Below are 25,538 nucleotides of genomic sequence, written 5' to 3'. Positions count from 1 at the left end.
GGGTTTTGTGGAAGCTTGAGGATAGCGGGGAAATTAGGACTGGAGACCCAAATGGCTCAGGGCCAGGAGGAAGTCAGGAGAGGCGCTAAATCTTTTTTCCTCCTGTCCTTGGGCATCCTCGTTGGTCCGCCTGAGTCCTAAGAGGGCACAGCCTGGTTCACTCAGGTAAGTCCCCGACGCCTTCAGATCATCATGAGCAGGACGAATCCCCGCCCCTATTTCTTTTGCCTGGGGAAAGGACACGCGGTCTCCTTTCGCTTTCTCAGCCCACCTGTCCTTTGGAGTTCAGACGTGCACCGCCGGCAACGGGGTCCGGGATGGGGCCTCCACCGGCCGGCCACGCACTTGGTTCCCCGACCTCAGCACTAGCCGAGCCTGGGTCTTAGCCCCGCCTCTCCGGGCGCGGGGCGGGGCCTGGGCACGGGGCGGGGCCTGGGCGCGAAGCGGGCGGTGGCGACCAAGCGGAGGAGAAAGAACATGGCGGGCGTGGCGGGGCCCCGCATGGGCCAGGGGGCAGCGGGCGGAGATGGAGACGATTCGCTCTACCCAATCGCGGTATTAATCGACGAGCTGCGCAATGAGGACGTGCAGGTACTGGAGTCGGGCCGGGGAGCGGAGGCGGGCTCGGCCGGGCGCGTGGTAGGGAAGGGGGAAGGCCCGCCCCGGGGCAGGGGAGGCCCGGGGATTAAAAGCTGGGACTCGGAGCAGAAACTTGACAGGGAGGAGGGGAGAGATCCGTGAGGGATTCTGGTGGCTCGACCCGACGGGCCGGGAACCTCTCCAGCACCCCTTGTCCCGGCCGGCTGAGGCTTTGGCCCGGCGTCGCACCGGGTCCGGGGCGGTTGTGGGAGAACCGGCTTCCCTCCTGGGCCCTCCTTCCGGGCCGGGCGGTGGGAACGCCGCGTCCAGCCTTGGGCGGGTCATCCCTGTAGCTGAGCGAGCGGGAGGAGGGCGGAGCGGAACCGCGAGGGCCTGGAGCGGGCTGCAAGGATGCCAAGGCGCCCAGTGAAGTGCAGGTGAATGACTGCCTTCCGCTGGGCTTGTGGGGTAGAAATTAGGTTGGATGGCTAACTAACCTAGAGGAGGCGGTGTATCACCTCTGATGGAACTTTTCTTTGAAAAGGCAGGGGTTGTACTCAACCGTTTCACCTGCTTCACCACTGCCAAAGTTCTCTCTTTTTAAAATTGTCTCACTTTTCTGAATATTGTATTTTCTTTCATTTGTTTAATGGGCCCGTCAACGTGTTTCTCCTAAGAAATCTTCCTTTAGCTAATGAAGGCGTGTTCCACTGTTCTTGAGGTTCCTCATAGAATGAAATCTAAATTAAAGGTTTTCTTCATTCTTACCTGTATGTTATTATCTCACCTGTTTGCAACTGCTGTCTTTTTTTTATTTTTTTTAAATTTTTCACATTTTTAAAAAATTTATTTTATTTATTTTTGGCTGCGTTGGGTCTTCATTGCTGCCCACGGGCTTCATCGCGGGCTTCTCATGTTGCGGAGCACGGGCTCTAGGCACGGGGACTTCAGTAGTTGTGGCTCAAGGGCTCTAGAGTGCAGGCTCAGTAGTTGTGGCGCACGGGCTTAGTTGTTCCGCGGCATGTGGGATCTTCCCTGACCAGGGCTCGAACCCGTGTCCCCTACATTGGCAGGCAGATTCTTAACCACTGCGCCACCAGGGAAGCATGCAACTACTGTCTTTTGGTCTAAATCACAACTGTTTCTTGACTTCGTTCTTTCTACTTTTTTAAAGCTCCGTCTCAATAGTATTAAGAAATTATCAACAATTGCTCTAGCACTTGGAGTAGAAAGGACGCGAACTGAACTGCTGCCTTTCCTTACAGGTATGTGACTCTTGGAGGAAAGGCATGGGCATTTCTGTTTTCCAGTGGCTTTCAAAACTTTGGCTTTTTTTTTTCGAATTTGTTACCCACAGTATTAGTAAGTACTAAACTGAGCCTGCTGTTTCCCATGAAGAAATAGGACAGCATATACTGTAATTTTGTGGCCAGACATATTCAGACCTTAACTATTTAGCTAATAGGAAAGTAATTGATATGGATTATGAATTTCTAACTCATTCTGTAAAACAGATCCATAGACTCTTGATTGAGAAGGAGGAAAAGGCTGTTAGGACTGTGACAGACCATCTAGTTATATATTGAGTCTATTCCTAGTTTTGTGTGAGTGTCCAGCTCTGGGCCAGATATCCTTGTTGATGAGTACTGGGTTGTTGTCATTTCCAGATACAATTTATGATGAAGATGAGGTACTGTTAGCTCTTGCTGAGCAGCTGGGAAATTTCACTGGCCTGGTGGGAGGTCCTGACTTTGCCCACTGTTTGTTGGTGAGTATATTCTGCCTACTCTCCTACAACTTTTGCAGTATAAATGATACATTGTTTGGTGATAGGCACACTGCAGCATTTTTTATACAGATCTTTTTATGGATAGTCACAGTGTTAGCTACTGAGAGGACAAATAACTAGGCCCTTTGGACTCAATTAACCCTTTCTTATTTTTTCTGACTATGAATTAAAGAACTTCTCCTTCTTTTTTGCCTCTGTAGATTTGTTAATTTAGAGGTCGGGAGAAAAAGGATTTGATGGGTTTTGTTCATGGCTTTTTCCCCCTTACAGTGGAAATCTTAATGCTCATCTAGCAATGTTATGGCTTTGGGAATGTTTATTAGTTTTGTCTTTAATTGTAACTTTTGCTTCTGACTTACTTTGCGAATTTGATGAATTCAGTTTAATTTAGTTGACATTTATTGAGAACCTATTATATCAGGCACTGAAGTTACAGTGTTAATGTTAGAGAAGAGCATTATGAATGGAATGAGGCCTCTGTCCTTATGTGTCAACAAATAATTACTGTGTGGTGTTAGATGGAAAAATTTGAAGCACATAAAAGGCATTCAAGTAATAGAGAAGGGCAAGGGATTAACCCAGGGTGATCAGGGAAGATCTGTTGGGAGAGAATGTCTGAACTAGGTTTTGAAGGATGACTAGGAATTTGCCAGTTAGACAAGATAGGGCTGAATGCTTCCAGGCTTAAATATTGTCTGTATTATGTTGCTGACTCTTGTGACTTCTGTCTTTACCTCTTACCTTTCCATGGAACTCCAGTTATAGATATATGTAGAAAGATATATATAAATATCTATGTTTGTCTTTCTCTATATATCTGCCTGTGATTTTTCTACTTGGATGTCAAACAGGCATTTCAAATTTAATATCTAAAACAACATCAATTTTCTTCCCCAAATATGCCTCCTAATTAGTTGCCCCGTTGCAGTAAATGGCATCACAGTTGCACAAACCAAAACCTAGAAGACATTCTTGAATTTGCTTTCCCTCATTTCCCACATCTAATCCATTAGTAACTCCTATAGATTCTATATATATTCCAAATCAGTTCACTCTCCTTCATCCCTACTACCATCTAGCTCTTCATTCCTCTAACCTTTCTAGACGACATGATCTTTCCTCTAGATTACTGCAGTAACTTTCTAACTAGTTGCCTTCCACTCATGCCTCCCGCCCCACCACTACAGTTCACTCTTCACCCAGCGGATGGATCACTCACTACCTGCCACGACTCTTAGAAAATCCCAGATTTCTACCTTAGCTTGTACCTTAGTTTACAAAACTTGTCCCTATGAGCTTATCTCATGTGTTCCCTCGTAATAACCTCATTCCATTCACAATGGTCTTCTTTCTGTTCTTTGAATAAACCAGGTTTATTGCCTTAAGACTTTTGCCCTATGTATTCCCTATAATAAAATGTTTCTTTTTTGAGCTTCCTGGGGCTGTCTCTTTGTCATTCACATATCAACTTTAATGCATCTCAGAGACCTTCGCTGACCACTCAACCTGAAATTGCTTCCCCACTCACCCCTTATCATTATCCTATTCTTTTTTTTTTTTTAGCCGCACCACTTGGCTTGTGGGATCTTAGTTCCCCGACCAGGGATTGAACCTGGGCCCCTGGCAGTGAAAGCGTGGAGTCCTAACCATTGGGCGGCCAGGGAATTCCCCTTATTCTAGTTTACAGAACACTCAACACCATCTAGTTGGTTTCATGACTAGTTGTTACCTTCCTCCATTAGAATGTAAACTATATTCAATATCCTGTGATAAACCCTAATGGAAAAGAATGTATGTATATGTATAACTGAATCACTTTGCTGAAATTAACACAACATTGTACATCAACTATACATGAATAAAATAAATTTAAAAAAATAAAATCAAAAGACCCAAAAAAGAAAAAAAAAAATGTGAACTCCACTAGAGCAAGGAAATTGTGGCCTTGTTTCTTCCGTATCCTCAGTGCTAGAATATAACAATAATTATCATTTTAAAAGAAAGAGTTTAAGAGCCTTGGAAGCATGGAACCGGTTGGACTGCAGGAGTATACAGTGTTGGTGCTAGAGTTGGAAGAAGTGGTGGTCCGGGGGCATAGGAAAAGAGCATGGAGAGATAGGCAGAGTTCACATCAAGAGACAGGAGCTTGCCTTACCCTGTAGTAGTGATAGAGATTATCCAGTGATACTGCATGAGAGGAGGTCAGAGATGGCAGTGGACAGATCATGAAAGGCCTTTACAAGTCAGAAAGCAGTATCTTTTCAAAGGGCTTCTGAAATGCCTCTTAGAAAAGCTGAGTACTTTCTACCTCTGTGTATCAAATAATTTTTGAAATGTATTATTGGATAGACACACCTCTCTCCTTTGACTCACAATTGTGTTTAACTCTCCTGGTCAGTTCTACATGTGGGTTTTGTCTTTAACATTTGCACCTCATGGTATATGCTGCATTTGCCTGGACTGAGTGTAAACCCAGAAAGGCAGAGGTTCAGAGAACCCGCCCTCTGTCACTTTTTACTGGGCTGTGTTATATTCACTCACTGATCCTAGTCCAGACCAGCCCCTTTGGTCTCTTCTGTTTCTAAAGCTGCACGCAAGGTTTGCTACCACCTCTGCACTCTTCACTTAATTGTTCTTTTGGAAACTCCCACTGTGTGTGGCTCTTGGGAAGATTCTGGATGTATTCTGAAAAAAGGATTTTGTTCTCAGCCTTTTATAGGTTGGTGTGGAGACAGTGGACACAGGTAGCGTCCACCTCCAGGAATGGTACAATAATAACCCAAAGGCCGTGGACTCAGTGTCCTGATGAGATGTCCTCATGTAATTATGGTGCCCAGCGCTGGTCATGTTTTTGCACTTACTCGAGGAAGTGTACATTATCCTGTCTGAATTTGGCTACAAAGCTTTTATTTATTTATTTTTTTGGCTGCACCGTGCGGCTTGTGGGATCTTAGTTCCCCAAACAGGGATCAAACCCACGCCCCCTGCAGTAGAAGCACGGAGTTTTAACCACTGGACCGCCAGGGAAGTCCCGCTACATAGCTTTTAAATCTAGTGATTCAGCTCACAATAATATTAATATTGTGTCAAGTCTCTTCCACTGTGTCATTTGTAGACACCATCTGGGAATTGCCATCTGGGACGTGAGATCTTGGCTGTCCTACAGAAGTCGTGTCTTCAGGTTGGACACACCATATGTTATCACCATGTGAACTGAAAGTAACCATTTGGTGTGATGTAGCTAACATTCTGGTTACATGTACCACCTCCCTTCAGTCACTTTAAAAGGTGATAATCTGTATCTAACCTGATTGAGTAAGTTTTCTCTCTCGTTTTCCGTTTTGGTCTATTTAGCCTCCTCTGGAAAGTCTGGCGACCGTGGAAGAGACTGTGGTTCGAGACAAGGCTGTGGAGTCCCTGAGGCAGATCTCCCAGGAGCACACTCCTGTGGCTCTGGAGGCTCACTTTGTCCCTCTGGTGAAACGCCTAGCGAGTGGGGATTGGTTTACCTCTCGCACATCTGCATGTGGTTTGTTCAGCGTTTGCTATCCCAGGGCTTCAAATGCTGTCAAAGCAGAAATTAGACAGTAAGATATGGTATTTTTTAGTAATTTGGGGTTATTGGGAGTTCACAGCTGACAAGTTACACAGTACCCTGTTACCAGTGAGTGACTGGTATCAGGGTAGTCGGATTAATGACACCACTTTTTATTGTCCAGTTGAATATACCCGTGGGTTTTCCCTTGTTACTTCTATGAGTAGAAGTCTGATCGCTGATGGTTGTAAGAGAAAACCTCTAAAGTTTCTGTGTGTGTTGGGGGATGCTTCATCAATGGCATTTGACAGGAAATACCTTCATTATTTTATTTGCTGCAGGCACTTCCGTTCCTTGTGCTCAGATGACACACCAATGGTACGACGTGCTGCTGCTTCCAAATTGGGTGAATTTGCAAAAGTTTTGGAATTAGACAGTGTGAAAAGTGAAATTGTTCCATTGTTCACTAATCTAGCTTCCGATGAACAGGTAGGTTAACTCTTAGTAATTAAAGTACACAGATATGCTCCTCTTAAAATTTTAAGAATTTCTTTGGGTGTTTTGGTTCTCATGGTAGGATCCTTTTTGCAGAATTAATACTTAATTCTGGCCTGGATAAAGTTTAATATGACCCATCTCAGTGTCCTTATAATTCTTTCTTAGCCAGACTACAGTTTTCTTTTACATTAGCAGCTGTTAAAAGGAAGGGGGTGTCAAAGAGGAAATGAGAGCCATAATTAGAAAGGAAGACCAAAGCTGCATTAAAGGGTAACATACCTTTGGGCACTGCAGGCTGGATTGTCATGGGAGAGTAATGTTTCCTGGAATTTTTGGCTTTCAGATAAACAAGCATAGCATGTATTGGGAAAGCTGTTTGACCCTCTGCATCCTCTATGTGAGTGTATAGGATGACTTCACTTGATAACAGTTATAAATCCAAGGATCTGGATCTCATTGGTGTAGAAATAGCAATAATAATACACTAGCAAGCACCTAAATAAATCTTTCTCAGCCTGTTTTAAGTGGTTTACATATGGGAAGTAATTCAGTCCTCACGGCAGCCCCATTAGGTAGATACCCCATTTTACATAATTGGAAACAGGCACAGGAAATTGAAGTGACTTGCTCAAGGTTGCATAGTTAGCAGTGTTGGACTGGGGATTTGAGTCTAGGCAGTTTAGCTCCAGAGTTCATGGCCTTCACTGCTAAGCTGCTCTGCCTCTCTGTTGGTGCTTTGGAGGATCAGCCCCCAGAGTTCCTGGACTCCAGAAGAAGAGCCCTTCAGGTTTTACCTAGTTGCTGCCCTAGAATCACTTTATGTGTACAGGATCACAAGCAGCAGATACATACCCATGAGTCTTATTTTCAGCTTCTAGATCTAAAGATGGTAAATCTTTTGAAATAATTTTTTTAATTTATTAAAATAATATATAGAAAATAGCACAAAGTGAATATGCATCTTAATGAATCATTACAAGTTAATGTCATCTTGTGACTTTCATCCATGAAAGGAGATAGAACTTCGACAGCCACTACCCCGGAAGCCCAGCATGGGCTCCCTCCCAAACACAACCCTGCTCCCCAGTTCCCACTCCTCACTCTCCACCCCCTTAAGACTAACACTTCATCTTGACTTTCGTGGTAACCACCTCCTTACTTCTCTTTGCATTTTTATTACTCATACAGTATAGTTTAAAACAGCAGTATCCAACAGAAATACAATGTAAGCCGCTGTTACTTTTAAGTTTTGTAGTAGCCACGTTTTAAAAAGTAAAAAACAGGTGAAGTTGATTTTAATAATATATTTTATTTAACCCAATATATCCAAAATAACTATCCTTTAAACATGTGGCACTAGTTACATTTCAGGCACACAGAAGTAGGTAGTGAGTGGGTAGTGGTTGTCGCATTGGACAGTACAGGTTTAGAATCCTCATTTGAGATCTCATTGATTACATTTCCAGTGGTATAATTTAACATTTTCTTTTGTCCTGCAAAATTGGTAGTTGAATCTAGAGTGGAGATTTGTGAAAGGGCCAGATAGTAAATATTTTAGGCTTTATGGACCAGACAGTCTCTGTTGTCACTACAAAGCTCTGCTGTTGTATGTAGCACTCTATAATATGTAAACTAATGGGCATGGTGCTGTTCCAGTAAAATTTTATTTACAGAAACTTGCTGCTTTTCGGATTTGGCCAGCACTTGCCCCAGCTCTGATCTAAAGGCTTAAGGAGAGTTAGGTTTGATATTTGGGGGGCAATAAGATCACTTCGTAGGTGGAGGTTACTTTTCATCAAGAGATATGTCTAGTTGTGGTATTAGCAGCAATGGATGCTCAAAAAAATATTGTGCTTAGTTGTAAAATACATGTGTGTATATTCACTCTGACTACTGATAGCATTGCTGCTTCTGCCTTAGTCATTCATTGAGAAAGTATTTATCAAGCACCTTCTACATATCAGGCACTGTTCTAGTGCTGGTGTATAGTGTTAAACAGGGTGTACAGGGACCATGCTGTCATGGAGTTTACAATTTAATGAAGGAAAACAGATAATAAACAAACAAAACATTGGGAATAAATACTATGAAGAAAATAGAGTTGGGTGACACAGTGGTGGGGAGTGATTGTAGGGCATCCTCTAGACTGGTTAGTCAGAGAAGGACTGTGAAGAGGTGGCATAAACTGAGACATGAAAGAAAAATGCCAGCCATGCCCTTTCCTAGGGTGTCAGAGCTCCAGGAAAAGAATTCCAGGAAGAGAGGACACTTAGTGTAAAGGCCCTGAGGTTAGAACATAGTGGGTGAAAAGCACTCTGATCAGAGATGAGTTTGGAGAAGATAAGCAGGGGCCAGATTGTGGGGGACCTTTAAACCACAAGGGTATAGAGTTTGGATTTTCTTTTCTAGGTGGAATGAGAATACACCGAGATTTTAAGCAGCGGTGTGATTTGATGTAATCTACATTTTTAAAAGATCCTTCTGGCTTCCGGGTGGAAACTAAATTGTAAGGTGGGATTGAGAGTAGAAACAGCAAGACAAGTTAGGAGACTTTTGTAATAATCCAGGCAGGAGACAGTGGTGAACTAGGGTGGTATAGTGAAGATGGAGAGAAACTGGAGATAGTTTTGGAGGTAGTCAGTAGAACTATTATTGAATTGGATGAAGGGAAGAGGAATCAAGATCTCTTTGATTTTTGGCTTGAGCAACTGGGTGGATGCTGGTGTCACTGCTGAGTGAAGATTCTGGGAGGAGTAGCAGGTATAGGGAAGAAAATCAGGAGTTCTGGAAGAGAAGCAGTTGATTAATTGAATAAATATTGATGGGTATATATTTCCATAGATGATGGTAATCCCTTGATTCATCATAATTTTTGGAATCTGAAAATAGCTGTATAGCTACTACCAAGAACCTAGTTCTGCCTTTTTTAGCCTGTTCCTTTAGATAGAGTAGTGAGTATCTTGGGCATAGGGTAAGTTATTGTTGATCTGTAAACGTGTAGTGTCTCGGAAAGTTGGAGTTGCTGTTATCCCTTGTGTGTTTGCACATGCCTAGATATACGCATACAGGAATGTTACATATATAAAATATTTATATATGTATATATACATACACATACTCTTAAAATTTTTGTCTTGTTTCTTCTGGGTGCTCAGATGTTTATGTATTTTCAGTTCCTACTAATATATTTATGATTCCCGAATCTATAGTCTCAATTCCCTATTTTTCATTGATTTGTCTAATTATATACTTCCACTTGTGCAAAGGTCATAGAGGTACTACGTTGATACCTGGTGGTTTACATTTGGGAAGCTGAGTTCATTAATCCCATACCTAATTTTTTCTGCTGGGTTTTTTATGCTTGGCTACCTCAAAGTTATTCTGTCCTTGATCATCAACATTTAAATTGAATGTTTTTTTTAATTACTTCAAAAAATTTGTTTTTCTATGTATTTTTTTCCAAGTCATTATCTCATGCGTAAACTCCTATTACTGCCATCCTACAATGAGTATTTTGAAAACTGAGCTTCCTAAGTCATTCCCTTACCCTTATCCCCTATTCTCTTTCTCTGTTTTGATCTGTTGTAAACAACTTGTACAAGCATTGTTTTCATTTTTATCCCTCAACTTCTTATAGTGAGGATTTAGAGACATCATTAAAATGTTTTCTTTTTTCACTTAATCTTCACATTTTATTTTCATTTTCCTTAATAAAAATCCTGAACTCTAACTAACGTCATTACTTTGCTGTTCGCGCAGAGAACAGTCATTTCTGCCTTTATGGCTTTGACATGCCTGCCATTCCAGGCAAAGGGAGCAGCTATTTCAAGACATAAAGACATGAGCTGCATATAGTGTGGTTGGTTTTTTTAAATTAAATGATACCCACGGCACTACCACACACCACACACTGCCGCGTGGCTCTCAGTAAATATTATCTGACTAACGGAAAGGAATTTTGTTCATTAGGATTCAGTGCGCCTCTTAGCTGTGGAAGCTTGTGTCAATATTGCTCAGTTACTTTCTGAGGATGACCTTGAGGCTTTGGTGATGCCTACACTTGGACAAGCAGCAGAAGATAAATCTTGGCGAGTTCGCTATATGGTAGCTGACAAATTTTCAGAGGTAAAATTGTTGCACTGACATTTTTTGAGTACTAAAGAAAAAAAACAGAAACTCACAGATTTGCTGTTGTACCAAAAATTTCTGAATTAGAAGTGCTCATGGCAAAAACATATATAGATCTTCCTGGACTCAGGATGGGGTTATGTCCCGATAAACCCATTGCAAGTTGAAAGTGCATTTAATACCTGCTGGACATCATAACTTAGCCTCGCCTACTTTAAATGTGCTCAGAACACTTACATTAGCCTACAGTTAGGCAGAATCATCTAACACAAAACTTATTTTATAATAAAGTGTTGAATATCTCATGTAATTTATTCAATGCTGTACTAAAAGTGAAAAACAGAATGGTTTTACATGTATCGGTTGTTTCCCCTCGTGATTGCATGGCCGACCGGGAGCTGGGGCTTCCTCTCTCTGCCCAGCATCACGGGAGGATTGTACTGCATATCGCTAGCCTGGGAAAAGATCAAGATTCAAAATCTGCAGTTTGGTTTCTACTGAACGTGTATTGCTTTCACACTATCCTAAAGTTGAAAAATCTTAAGTCAAACGATCATAAGTTGGGGACTGTCTATACTTGAAGATTGCGCTGTTTTGTGTGTTCATGTTACTTATTTTGTTTAGAATACATTAAAACCTGTACAAATTCTTTTATAGCTCCAGAAAGCTGTGGGTCCCAAAATCACCCTAAATGACCTCATCCCCGCCTTTCAGAACCTACTCAAAGACTGTGAAGCTGAAGTCCGGGCAGCTGCTGCCCACAAAGTAAAAGGTTAAGGCATCAGTTTATGTTGTAGTTTATGTCATTCACTTTGGTGCATTCTTTATGTCAGTGAATTTTGTATTTTTTTTGTTCTAGATTATGTTTTCAAGTAAATAGATGATTTTAATGTGTTGAAATGTTACATTGTCACATAAAGCTACTCCCTTTATATTTAAAACCAAACAGCTGTGTTACCGTGTTTCTGTTTTTAGGAAAAAAAAAAAAAAAGGCATTTCCAGGTTGGATTGGTGTGGTACACAGTGGCATATAGATTGACCAAAAAGTGCATTTAAAATAAGCCAGTTTTCCTCCTTGGAGCTTACTTGCTTAAACATATGATTTGATTTAACTTGAAACTGTTGATAAACCCGGTTAAATTTCTTCATTTGGCTCCTTGTAATGGCTCTATGTAAGTATTTTTTTTTTTTCTATTTATCTCTTTTAGAACTTTGTGAGAACTTGCCCATGGAAGGTAGAGAGACCATAATTATGAACCAGATTCTGCCCTATATAAAGGTAAACCTAACTTTAGTTTATTTTTTGTTTCACTTTGCCCTATATGAAGGTAAACCTTACCTCAGTTTTTGTTTGTATCAATATTCCCTTAAAGCTCTTTGAGTTTAAACTTGGACCAGGGATGAATGGGACAGATATGTTAACATGTGACATTGTTATTTATTACTTATTAGTGCTTTATAAGTGTAAAGTGCTCTTTGGTGCATAGGTTTATATTAGTTGACAGATGGTCTGAGGAAACTTTATCAACTAATCAATACTGAAATAGTGCTGTCTTTTAAAATTCCTTGTGAAATGGTATGGAAGTTTCTATTGTCTTGCAAAAAAAAGAAAGGCTTTTAATTTTGATTTTGTTTTAGGAATTAGTATCTGATACAAATCAACATGTCAAGTCGGCTCTAGCTTCTGTAATTATGGGATTGTCTACGATTTTGGGCAAAGGGAATACCATTGAACATCTTCTACCTCTTTTTTTAGCTCAGTTAAAGGATGAGGTAAGTCTGGCTATAAATTTTGTTATCCTTTGATAGTCAGTGATTTGGTTTGGTTTTTGTTTGGGGTCTCACTGAGACAGAACCCAACAAAGTAACTTATTTTAAACCATTGACAATGTTTGGGCATGGGGTTATAAGTTCCCCAGAAAATGGGCCATTTGATACAGACTTAAAAATGTCTTTCCATCTTCTCTGCCTATTTCCTGCTTATATTCGCTGCTTTTTTTTTCTCTTTAAACTTAATGGATCTTTGTTTGATAAGTTTCTTTCATTTAAATATAAATATAATAATATCAAAATTATAACATTAGCTAATATTTATTAACACTATGTGCCAGGCATGATCATAAATGCTTTGCATGTATTATTATTACATGTAATTCTCACAACAGTCTTATGAGGATGGGTCTTATTATTATTCCCATTTTACAGATGAAGAAGGTGAAGCACAGAGGTAAAATAACTTACCCAGGGTCTCAGCAGTGGTGGATCTGGGATTTGAATGCATGTAATTTGATTTCATAGCCTATGCCCTTTACCTTTCTATAGATTTTTCATTGAAAGTTCTGGTTAAGATCAGTTAAATTATGTGCTTTGAATTATTTGTGTACTCAGTGTTAAGTATTTCTTCTAAGACAATACTTTTTTCACCTTAGTACTTTCTTATTTTAAATTTTATTTATTCATTGTGTTGGTAGGAGAATATTGGGCAGAGAACTTGATCTTTACATGTGGTCTTTTGGGGCTTGTGTACTTGCAGTGTCCTGAAGTTCGTTTGAACATCATCTCCAATTTGAATTGTGTAAATGAAGTGATTGGAATCCGGCAGCTCTCTCAATCACTCCTTCCTGCCATAGTGGAGCTGGCTGAAGATGCCAAATGGAGGGTCCGGCTGGCCATCATTGAGTATATGCCACTGCTGGCAGGCCAGCTGGTGAGTATGGGTGCTCTGTGAACTGAAGGATAGCATCAGATAGTAGAGCAGATTTACCATGGCAAGTAGGAGGCCCAAGTAGCTCCTATGGTTATGTTCATTTAGACTCATGAAAGTATGGTCTGTCTTAGTTGCCTGTAGAGTGGTTTGCATTTTCATCAGTGCATTAACTTCTTTTTTTTTTTAACTTTATGTATCCTTTTTTTTTAATTTAAATTAATTTATTTATTATTTTTGGCTGCATTGGGTCTTTGTTGCTGTGCGCGGGCTTTCTCTAGTTGTGGCGAGCGAGGGCTGCTCTTCGTTGTGGTGCGTGGGCTTCTTATGGCAGTGGCTTCTCTTGTTGTGGAGCACAGGCTCTAGGCGCGTGGGCTTCAGTAGTTGTGGCATATGGGCTCAGTAGTTGTGACTCGGGGGCTCTAGAGTGCAGGGTCAGTAGTTGTGGTGCATGAGCTTAGCTGCTCTGTGGCATGTGGGATCTTCCCCAACCAGGGCTGGAACCCATGTCCCCTGCATTGGCAGGTGGATTCCCAACCACTGCGCCACCAGGGAAGCCCTGCATTAACTTCTAATAAAAAGGTATTATAGAAACACATTTCACCTCCCCACTATCTGAAAGCAAAGCCATAGAAGAATATAATTAATTTCTTGGTTTATGTCACATAGATTTTGTGCTACTAAATGTCTCTGTGATTTAAGGAATATTTATCTCAGAAGAAAGGGAAGTATGGTTTTGAGATAAATCAGTTTTGACTTTTGCTCAGGGAGGCTTCCCTGTTTGCCTATATTCTGCGCAAAATGTCTCTGGTTACCACTTTTCCTACATTCTGGTTAAAGGGAGTTGAGGGCTCTCCATACAAAAAAGGAGTGTTGAAGTTTGTAATGCTAGTATTTTGGCCAAAGTCTGCATTATCACATTACTGTTTGAGATTCATGGATAGTTGTACTGATCTCAAATTAATTAAAATTTCAGTGCTGGGTTTTGTAGCCACATCCTTCCCTGTCTTTTTTAGTAGATAGCCTCATCAGTTCTAAATTTGATGTGCCCTCACCATGTTGGTTGCACTTACTGTAGTATATTATAACTGTCTGTTAAAATCTAGTTGAGGAGATAGACAACTGATGTCTTTTAGGGCAGGGACTGTGTTCAGTGTTTTATTTCCAGTGCTTAACATAGTGCAGTGCCTGGCATTAATCAGGCACTTAACATTTGTTGATTGTTAAGAAAATGAATACCTGAAAATTTTTTGAGAAAGCTCGTAATATGTCAGTTTATAGCCAACATTAATACAGTTTGTTTCCCCTCTTTCAACCCCACTTCTGTTCCGTTCATATCATAGCATATGGGATTTATTTTTTCTTTTCTTGGATCACTGAATTTGTATTGTTATTTTGGTATACTTAGTTTATGAAATGTGTCTGTGCATGTGTGTGACGTCATATGTTTTTATCAAATTTGAAGTGTCCCATTCTTCAAAATGGATGCCAAAGATTATCAGTGTACAGGTTTCCCCCACTGTTTGAAAGTAGAGCATTCCTAAGAAAGCTTTTGTAAGCTGAAATGGCACAAAGCAAAGAAGCAATTACCATAGGACACATCTTGCTAACAGATACAGGAAGTAAATCAAGATAAAGCACAGATGCTCACAGGCACAGTTCAAAGCAATGGCGGCCTGATGCTGAAATGCTGAGTGTAGTTCTAGGGGAAGGAGCTTGGCGGGGCCACTCTTGCTGCTGTGGTGCACGCTGCCTGTCGAAGGGCTCGTTGACTCGCTGCAAGACAAATGCTGAATGCTGTTTTCACCTTTTTTTGTTAAAAAAATCCCCTTCAGATTTCTTTTGGTTAGTGAAGACACACATTGTTTTACAGCTCTTTTGTAAAAGTGAAGTGATATAAAGTGAACTTTCGAAAAGTGGAGGATACCTATATAGCTGATGGGGTCAGGCAAAATCATCCTGTCAGTTTTTTTCCCTCTGCCATTCCCGAGTACTGAGAGTCATCTTCTGTTCTTCACTGGTGACTGTCATGAACCACCTCTCCGGAGTCGAAAGCAGCAGTGCTTAACTGGTTTGCTAAAGACTGAAATAACTGTCCAGAAGGGAGGGTGAATTTTAGTACCATTTCTTGAACCTGTGTCCCTCCCAGACCTGGGAAGCCTGCAAAGGTTGGTAGCTCTCCGGAGGAGTATGGAAACAGGCACCTGGTGACTTTGGCTGCCTCATGCTTGTCTAGCAGAGGTGACATGCATCAGTCAGAAACGTTTTGTTATACAACTTCAACTTCTTGTTATTATTATATATTTTATCCTTAAAAAAAAATCCGTAAAGACTTTTATTTCAGGTAGTCAACCTATAAAATTCTTTCAAGAATTTATGTATGGCCTGGCTTATGGACCATGGTGAGTGAAAGTAAGGCTAAAGCACAAGAATCAGGAAATAAAAGTTAATTAAGACTCAAGAAAAATCCATGATCTGAAACGAAAAATAAGTCTTTGAGAGCGGACATGGTAATAATCTAAGGGTGTGCTAAAATAAAGCCTGTTCATAATCTAGTATTATGAAGCCATTTTATCATATATTCAAAGCACTTTAATTACATTTCTTTATTGAAAATACATAATCACTGGTCAGAAACTTCTTAGGATCCAAAGAAGCTAAAGACTGTGAACGCGTAGACCTCAAGAGGAGGGTGCTGGGAAAGCACAGTTCACAGCGATCGCCCACATGATGTGACGTCCCACGGTGCTGGGTCCATGCAAATCAGCTCGAGGAGCTTGTCTGCAGCCTGTGCTGGTGCGGCCACCGTTGTGGGGGAGAGCAGTGGTGGAGAGAAGTAGGATGGTTCCACTGTGACTGTGCTGGGACCACTTCACTGTACTCTTGTGCCTGCTTTATTCTCTCTCTGCTTTCTCCCATGGATCCCAGAGTATTCTCTTTAGCTGGAGATAAGTCTGTCTCTTGATGTCACGTTCTTTATCCTTAAGGATTTATTATGATATTAACCAAAAGGGGGAAAATTTGAGAATTATTAATATTACTGACTGGTATTTTCCTGGTGATTCATTTTTACAAATATTCTAGAGGTTGTTTGGCAGCCTGTGCATGCTGCACTCTTCCTACTCGTCTGCAGTGTTGCATCTGGCTCCAGGCCACTCTGTTCTCTCCCACTCAGCAGTGCCTGGGCCGACTCACTTCTGCTCTTCTTTATGACCTCTATCCAGTAAAAATAGGTTTACAGTTTGTAAATCAAATCTCATGGTATTCTTTTTCTGGCTGGTCCATGAATTCAGCTTATTTGGAAATAAGTCGTTTTTTTTAGCTTTCAGGTCACACTGGTGTAATATAAATAGTACATCTTGATTTCTAAACTTTGGAGACGTTTGTTAATGGAATCTTCTGTATCCATAGGGTGTGGAATTCTTTGATGAGAAGCTGAATTCTTTATGTATGGCCTGGCTTGTGGACCATGGTAAGTAAATAAGTTAATGGAAGGCCCATGTTTTTGCATATATCCCATTTTGTTCATATATTTTCTTTTTAGAAAAGAATCCTAATCTGACCATATTTTGTTTTACCAGTACAGGGATGAAGACAGGCTTTCATTAAAATCCAGTTAGCTTTTTCTGAGCACAAGTTTGACATTTCAATTTTCTACCAGTTTTTTTCTATCTTAAATTTTATTTTCTTCATTGAAAAATCTGTTTGCCCTATTTCTCATTCTATTACATTATTTTCAGGCTGTCTCTTCTATACACATATTCATTCCTTTCTTATCTCAAGGTCTTCTGCTCGGCCATGCCATCTTTGTGTCTTCAGCCACTCTAGACTGGGTTGGACAGGGATTGGAATCAGAAGAAAGGCCTGGGGGAAGAAATGGCTACTTGTCTTCTTTGAGGTGACATAGAGAAGGAGGTATACAGTGGTGCAATAAAGGTGTCTAGGAGTGAAAGACGGCAGCTGTGACCTAGGATAGAGAGGTCCCAGATTTCTGGTTGCGTGAAGGGCATGCTTACTTCCCGTACCCTGGCTGCTGCTGCCATGATACTAAGAGAGGGAGAGCTGAGAACTCAGGGCAGGGTCAGATAGGACAGCATTTACAAAATAGATTTTTTTAGTATTTTACCTTTTCTTTGCATTTATAGCATAATTCAACAGTCACAGAATCTTTTTCCTCTAGTGCTACATACTGTGTTACAAATAAAAGCTGGAACTGCTGCTTATCAAAATATACAGGCAATTCATGTTTTATATAAAGCCACTTCATGTTAACTTGTTAGCAGTTGACTTTTTGACAGGGTCTCAGGTCTGGGTATCTCCTCTTGTCTGCTGGGCAGAAGTGGGTAGGAGGGGTTCCCTCTGTACCAGTGAGGTCCAGTGCCAGCCCCATGTCTAGACCTGGCAGCTTCGGTGTGGTCTGAGATCTGTTCAGATGAGGGCCCTGAGGACTTACAGTGTCCTGTGAGCTTTGGTTCAGTATTTTGGTGGATAAGATTGGTATCCTGCTTCAGTTCCAGAGCTTCTTATATATACTTTATGTACTGAACGTATCTCTGTGGGTGCTTATGGGTGACTCTTTGGGCAGAGTGGGGATGTTGTGTCTGCTTGTACATGTAGGTGGTTTTGCTGAGGGCATAGTTGGATCATATGGGAGATCATATGGTTAAGGAAGTGAAGAGGAGGGGTGTGAACAAAATGCAAATCTTATAAAGGCGTATATATGTAGATAATTTCATTGTTTTCAAACTAGATTGTGAAGATTTTATTTCTATTTTTCTTGTCCTCCAAAGTTACCTTTTTATGGCTTAATTTTTTTTCTTCTTAAATGAAACTGAGGTTTGGCAAATCATAGGAAAGGCAGTCTTCTCTTTTTAGAAATAAAGTGTTTATATTATTTCTGATAAATATTTAATGTTAGTGAGTCCCAGAAGATCAGTCCATACTTTCTTGGAAAGTTAGTGTTATAGATTTATTTTGAGGAACTGTTAAAATCCTCCTGTTCCACGAAGAATTGAATTCCTGACACCTTTTCCATGTAGGATTGTTCTGTCGATGCAGGTTAATTAATACTTCCTTTTTCTCTGATTTTTTTTTTTCCAATTTGGGAGCAACAGAGACCCTTGTGTCTTTTTCTGCAGTAGCATACTTAAGTGGGCATTGCAAATTTGAACCAATGAAATTATTTGAACCAATGAAATGTCAGCTCTGAAATTGTTCTATACTTAATCACATGGGGTTTTGTTTTCACATTTTAGATAACTGCCGTGTAGTGATCAATGATCAATTAAATTTTTGGAAACTTTTTTCTGCTTATTAAACTACTAAAAGGATATTGTGAAAAATCCAGAGAACTATAAGGAAGAAAGCATCACTTACTTCTCTTCCCACGGTTGAGTGGATAGTATTGACGAGAGGGAGGAATTTAGAAGGGGAATTTATTTTTTATAGGAGGAAGGGAAAAGTACCAAAGTTAGTGAGCATATAGAGTGTGTTAGAAATTCAGAGGAACGTTGCAAGTCAGCCAGACCTTGAGGGGAGAGGGAAGAGAGGGAGGGACAGAGACAAAACAAGCAGAGAGGAGAGGCAGAACCGTGGAATGGTTTGCATTCTTTTCACAGCAAAATTGAGAGAAGCCAAGAACATAGTAGGCATCTGGCCAAGTAGAGTTGAGTGCAGTTAAGGTCTGGGTCAAGGCCGAGCGCTCTGTCTCTGGTTACTCTGGCAGTGAGATCCCTTCCCTGTGGTAATGGCATTAGGATGAGAAAAATCTCAGGCAAATAAAAAGAACAATGAGAGGAGAAGACACAGATGGGAAGAGGTTGGTTGGGGGGCGGGGGTGGGGGGGACGGTGTGCCCAAGACAAAGAATGTGAGTGTGAAGGGAGGGAATTTGTGTTAGGGGTAAAACAGTTCACTTGAGCTGCTCCTTAGCGAGTGCTTCTAGATATTCCTGGCAGGTTGCTGCTCCCACAGGCTTTGGTCAGGTTGCATGTTGGTAATAAATTATATAGTTCCTTGGCTAAGCTGTCTTGCCTGTTCTCATCAGTGGCGTTACCTAAAAGGATCTATGGGCTGGGAAGAGCTGGGTATTTCCTGTCCGAAAGCCTTGTAGAAATTGTCCAGGATCAGAGCTGTGGCTTGGATAGCTGTTAAGCCACAGCTGTCACCCAGGAGGGTTGGGCCCATCTGGAGAGAGAAGTAGAATAAGGAGTCAGTACCCACCACTCTAGATTTGTTATCCAAGCCCAAATTTTGAGTCGTGTCGGACACGTAAAGTGAAGCCTTGCCACACCGGTCTTCGCTGAGTGCTGTATGTAGCAAATAGTTGTTGAGAAGATCGTAGCTCAGGCCTTTATGATCTAGATTTATGACATCTTTGCTAAATGACCTCATAGGGAATTATGAGGTTAAAGCAGGCACATATATTCATAGAAGACATTTGACATGTTGTCTCAACAAACATTTTTAAGGGAAAAAAAAGCAAGTCAGTCTTAAGCTTTTATTTGCTGTTGTATAGATGACAACAGAGGCCTCTAAATAGCCCCTCTCTGTCATTCTCTCAGCTGTTATTGCTGCTGCTGGAATAATCTTGCTAAAATACCACATTGGTCATAGGGTCACAACTTTGCTTTAAAAACCCATCATTGGTTTTCTTACAAAGTCTAAATTTAGCTTTCATGATGCTCTGTGTTCTGGCTCCACCCTAACTGTTCAACCTTACAGTCTCCCAGATTCCAGTTTTTTCCTTTGTGCCCTGGGTAAATATTTTTGGCCTTTCCAGGAATTCCTCCCCTCTTCTCTCCATTTACACAAATCCTCCCTAATCTTTAAGGCCCAGTGCAAGGCCTCTCTTTCCCGAAGCCTTCCCAGATCTCCCTGTTCTCTGTCCTCTAAACTCCTACAGCCCTCAGGGTCTTTAGTATACAATTTCATGCTTCATTATAATCAGGCTTAGATCACATGACTTCTTGGAACGCATTAGCTTTCATTTTTCTGCTAAAGTGTGTGATCTTTGAGGGCAGTATCTTATGCATTCTTTCTGTAACACATAGCACATAGTTGGCACTCATATTTGCCAATTAATTAGTGATGTGTATAATGAGCTCCTTACCTCCCTTTTCCTTGGACATTCTATACATTTTGAAACTGTAATAAGACCAAATCAGCATACTAGGAGTCATGGCTGAGCATGCTTGCCACTGCAGTCTGACTAAATTGGAGTGTTTACAGAGTTTTATTTTTGGTCCACCTTTGATGATGATGTAAGTAGAAGTAAACTAGGTTGTGCTCACGCTGTGAGCAGCACCACAACGTGACCTTCACCCCTTCTGCAGTGTACGCCATCCGTGAAGCTGCCACCAACGGCCTCGTGAAACTAGTGCAGAAGTTTGGTAAAGAGTGGGCCCAAAATACCATCGTTCCCAAAGTGTTAGTAATGGCAAATGATCCTAATTACCTGCACAGAATGACCACTCTATTCTGCATTAATGTAAGTATTACATAGCTGTTATTGCTAAGCTCAGATGTTAAACCAGTTGTTCAGTACTGTATTATGAATTCTGAATATGTTGCCTTCTATTTGGACTATATTTCTTATACTGATTAATTTGGACAGTTAGGAGATGAGAGAAAAATGTCAATTTTTCAATTTGTGTTAAAATCTGTAGTCAAGTCAGTTGTGAATGCTGGTCTAATTCTGGGATTCTTTGCTACCTTGTGTCCTTCATTCACATGCTCACACTAGAAACATTTTCCTGTTGGCCAGTTACTTTCTTATTAAATATTGTCTCTTTAGATTTGGGGATATTTAGAAAAATAAAAGTGTTTTTAATGTGCTGTCTTATTTCTTTTTCTAGGCACTATCTGAAGCCTGTGGTCAGGAAATAACCACTAAGCAGATGCTGCCTGTTGTATTGAAAATGGCAAGAGACCAAGTAGCAAATGTCCGATTCAATGTGGCCAAATCGCTGCAGAAAATTGGACCAATTCTAGATACCAAGTAAGATTTTAGTATTATTCTTTTTTTTAAATACTTTTAAAATTTCACCCCATATAGGCAGAAATAGCTAAAATTAAATTCGGTGATTTTCACTTCACCTAAGATGTGGGATTGGTTAAAGAAAATAATAGAGTAATTTAACAACCAGTTTTGAGTGTGTGTACTCTGACTTTAAGCTGTGTACATATGTGGATAATTGTTCGAAGCTAATTCTACAGAGAACCTGAGAAATTATTTAATACTTGTCAAGTTTATATTGTAGGTGTTTTAAGATTTTTTTAAAAATTTTAAACTTTAAAAATTACCATAGAGCAAATATATATATACACACACACCATAAAGCATTTCTCTGGCTCAGAAGACTGCCTCTCACAGATGATACCATTGCATTTTAGTGCTTTGCAGGAGGAAGTTAAGCCGGTGCTACAGAAGCTAGGCCAAGATGAAGACGTGGATGTCAAGTACTTTGCACAGGAAGCTATAAGTGGTATGTCTGTTTTCTGCCTTCCAGCTTTTGCTTCGGCTAATGGGGTATGAGTGGTGTTAAGTGGGCCAGGCGATGAGCATCTGGACCTGGGAGGTGGTAAGCTCCCGGAATGCTCGTCTTCTCTTTGGGTAGAAGCTTCTTGGCCCACCACTGAGCTGGCCATTTTCCCAATTCCTAGGGCTGGGTAGGGATGTGATTCTTACTGGTAAGAACAGTTTTTTGTTTGGATTTTAATTAGTTTTTAAAGTTTAACTTTTGATTAGCCTGACAGTAAAGAAACTGACCACAGTGAGCAGCTCATACATAGTCTTATGCTTTTGGGTCATTTTTGTTGTGCTTAATGTTCGCATAGATAGTTCATGAACTTTCTGTACCACTAACTTGCTTTTGTTTGGAATTTTCTAGTGCTTGCATTGGCATAACGAAGAAGAGGAGGGGAAAGACTTTACTAAATTCTTATCACAGGTTTCTAGTCCATGTGTTCTTGAACTGGGTGGAGAGAAAAAATGGAAAACCTTCAAGACCTCATCTGAACAAATGGCAACAACTAAGAAGAAATCAAATTTCAGTGACTTGATTCTTTCTAAAGATTGTTTTTTACTTGTCTTCCTTGTTGGGATAATTACATTTTAACTGTTCTTATTGTTTGTGACCAATTCCTGACACTTGCACGGTCATTTCTTGGTTGTCTCCTAATGATTTATTTAGCACCATCTGATCTCCTGCATCCTCATTGTTTAACCAGGCCCCGGCCACTTAATATTCCACCAAGCCTGGACAGGTTTGGACCCAGATGTGGAACGGAGTGATCCTTTTGATGTTTATATGTATCTGTGTGTCTCCATCATTCCAAAGTGAAATATACATGGTTTAGAATAACTTATTTGATAAGCACTCCGCTTGGGAGACACATTGAGGTTTAACTGTAGTGAGAGCCGTATTTTCCTGGGTAGTGATGGTCTGCCTCAGTGTCTCACCTGAAAGGGGAATGTGGAAGCTCAGGGTTCATGTATTGGTTGTTTTGGTTCTTCTTTGCTCGATTTTGACTGTAATCATGTCATTCATAAACCTGAAGTGCAGATGCATCTTGCTGCTAATGTGTCATGTTGAAACCTAACTCATTTTCCACAGCTCCCCACTGTGACTGCGTTCAAAAATACTCTTTCCCGCTGAGAAACTTAAAATCTAGTGCCTCCTAGTAAGCAGTGGTTCTACTGTTTGACTGTAAGATTGCAGTTGTATTTCTAATGAGTAAAGGAACCACTGGTATAATCCACTGTGAGGATTTCCTGCTCTTTGCCTGGTTCTCCTTCCGGCTGTGTGAACATTTGGTCCTTGCTACATTGTACAGTAGTAGCTTTCCAAACTGAAGTTTCATTACTAATTTTTTGGTATAGGTGATGCTGGAATCTTATCATTTGAAATGTTTGTTTTTCTACTTTTACAGTAAAACCTCATTAGTTCCTCCTGGAATTGAAGATAATGAGTTAAGCTGAAGGGTTTGCTGAAGCAAATTGATAGTACGTGAGGAAGCCTGTTGGGTCTGAACTACTTAAACAATTTTAACGCTCCTTAAAAAGCACCCGTTTACCACTTGATATGCTAGTTACTAATCACTCTTTTCAATTATATTAAAATACCTTCCGTGAGGATCTTTGTGAGGCCACACCTTTATTTAGATGCATTCAATTTACTCTTTATCTCTGATATATATACATATGTATTTAATGGATAATTTAAATATTTTTTCTTTAAAATTTATGAACATTTTTCACCTGATCAAACTCAACTTGTCCCTAATGCATTTTTAATTAATGAGGTTTTATTGTAGCTTTTTTTTCTCTCAGTGCATCTCGCTATGTAGTTTGCTTGTTTCCGTTTTGGTTTTCAGACTGTTTTCTTTCATTCACAGTCTCTTAAACCCAGCGAGCCCTGTTCTGTTTTGTGAAGGTCCAAAGACTCCTAGAAAACTTTGTACATTAAACCATTTCATAAAACCAAGTTTGACCAAATACTTTCAAGTTTGTCTTACCTTGGAAAAACAGAACTTTTAAAATCAGAATTACCTGCCTGCATTTAAAACTGCCAAGCTAGTTTATAGTATGTTTCTATTTTATTACTTTTGGGCTAAGGATTAAATACTTTCCTAGGCAATAATCTCTTCTACATTCTCATTTTAACATCTTAAACTATTATGCTGTAAACAATTTTAGTTTCATGGTTCTTTTTGTTTTTTTATTATCTGCAGGTTTTGTTTGTCTTCATTGAATTTCATATTTGAGAGACTGTTGTCTTGATTGAAACAAATTTGCACAACCCTTGCTTTCCTCTGGTTGGAAATGCCATTGGTTTGGGGATAGACTTTTAAATGGCCTAGTGGACCCCCTGGGGAGCTCTGTGCATTGACCTCTACCCTAAAACTGTGGTAAAGGGTAGACAGCAAGCCCTTGCTTTCTCAGGCTGGGTCAGGGAGGTCAGCAGGGCCCTATCTTTTTGGGTGACCCCAAAGGGACTTCATTGTTTCTTTCTGACTTAAACAATAGGGAATCCCTTTTGTTACTCCTCAGAAGAATTGTTCTTTGGCTCATAACTTTGTCGTTTTCTCCATGGATTAGTTTTCTTGTCTTGATTTCACTGGAATGTAAGCTCCAGGAGCTCTGCAAGGGCTGGGATTTTTGTCTATTTTGTCTTCTGCTGTATCTGTAGCACCAGCACCTAGATCAGTGTCTGGTGTACATAGTAGGTGCTCAATAAAAATATGTTCAGTTAATTTCTAAAACGTGCTCTGGTGTGTTTTGTGTGTTGAACAAGTCATCCAAACTGCTTCTCATTACCCTGTCGACACAATGAAGGAATTTCACTGCTTTTAAGAAACGAGCTTTTTGTGGCCCTTCTCCAGTCCCCGTTCCACTTGGATTGTACAATGCCTGGACTAAGCACTGCCATACTTATCCATCCTAGGCAGTTTACAGCAGTTGTTTGATTGACTAGGAAAGTGAAGCAGAGATATATACAACATATGTCAATGAAAGTCTCATCAGTAGTGGAATTCACCTTAGTGTTTCTTTCTACAATATTTATGGGGTTTAGCCCTCACAGGCTTAAGAGACCAGATCTTGTTTGTCTGCCTGTGCTGCCATGAAGATAGGAACCTGAAGTGCATTCTGTTTCATAAGAAGAAACAGGTTAATATATGGTTTCTAACGAGACTTTGTTGATATAATAGCCCTCAGCTCACAGAAATATCACAGCTTGGCCACGGTGATCCTAGGCCCTGGGGGTCTTTGCTGGACAGCTTGTCTTGACTCAACAGAGATGGCAGCCTGACCTTTGAGCTGTCTTATCCAAGCATCCAAGATACTTGCGTGGACCTCCAGGGGAATCAGATGTGTCATTCCTGACCCAATGGTTAGGCTGTGGTAATGCCGGCTTGTTGCAATTTTATTAATCGCTGTGTTGTTATGGAGTTAAAAATCTTTCCTGTAGAAATCACATTGGTCCCATCCCCCTGGGGATGGCAGGGCAGGGTGGCCAAACAAGTCGGGTGCTCGTTTCTTGCCTTTCACTTAAATTCCTCTGACCCTTTTTTTTTCCCCCTGGCATTCTTGTCTTAAAGCCTCCTTTCTGCACTGCCTGGATGTAAACTGGAGGGAGAAGGAGCTGTCACCTTGTTCTCCTTGGTTGAACAATGAAGCACTTGTGCTCTGATGTTATGTAATTGTTTCTCTCTGATTCTCTCATATTCCTGTTTCCATCCAGTTCCTTGCTCCTCTCTCCTGTTCACTCACATGTCTCCAGTCTTTTTTTTTGTACCTAGAAT

The 25,538-nt window shown here is 40.6% G+C and overlaps 1 protein-coding gene across 2 annotated transcripts; it reads left to right on the top strand.

The window, feature by feature from the left end:
• Positions 1–431: 431 nt before the first annotated feature.
• On the top strand, positions 432–24,497 carry PPP2R1B (protein phosphatase 2 scaffold subunit Abeta). 2 transcript variants are annotated; one of them, XM_004273420.4, is made up of 15 exons: positions 433–591; positions 1,754–1,844; positions 2,247–2,347; positions 5,723–5,955; positions 6,245–6,392; positions 10,371–10,526; positions 11,187–11,301; positions 11,738–11,808; positions 12,168–12,302; positions 13,063–13,236; positions 16,645–16,705; positions 20,567–20,721; positions 21,089–21,231; positions 21,627–21,718; positions 22,124–24,497. In XM_004273420.4, exons 1-15 carry the CDS (start codon positions 478–480, stop codon positions 22,138–22,140), a joined length of 1,806 nt encoding a protein of 601 aa, XP_004273468.2. In that variant the 5' UTR covers positions 433–477; the 3' UTR covers positions 22,141–24,497. The 2 variants fall into 2 exon arrangements, with proteins under 2 accessions (XP_049570058.1, XP_004273468.2); XM_049714101.1 differs by lacking the exons at positions 5,723–5,955; positions 6,245–6,392 and having other exon boundaries at positions 432–591.
• The last annotated feature ends 1,041 nt before the right edge of the window (positions 24,498–25,538 follow it).

Source organism: Orcinus orca, chromosome 8 (assembly GCF_937001465.1).
Source record: "Orcinus orca chromosome 8, mOrcOrc1.1, whole genome shotgun sequence".
Taxonomy (NCBI): Eukaryota; Metazoa; Chordata; class Mammalia; order Artiodactyla; family Delphinidae; genus Orcinus; species Orcinus orca.
Note: the sequence above shows the minus strand (reverse complement) of the source record. Positions and strands in the feature narration are given on the sequence as shown.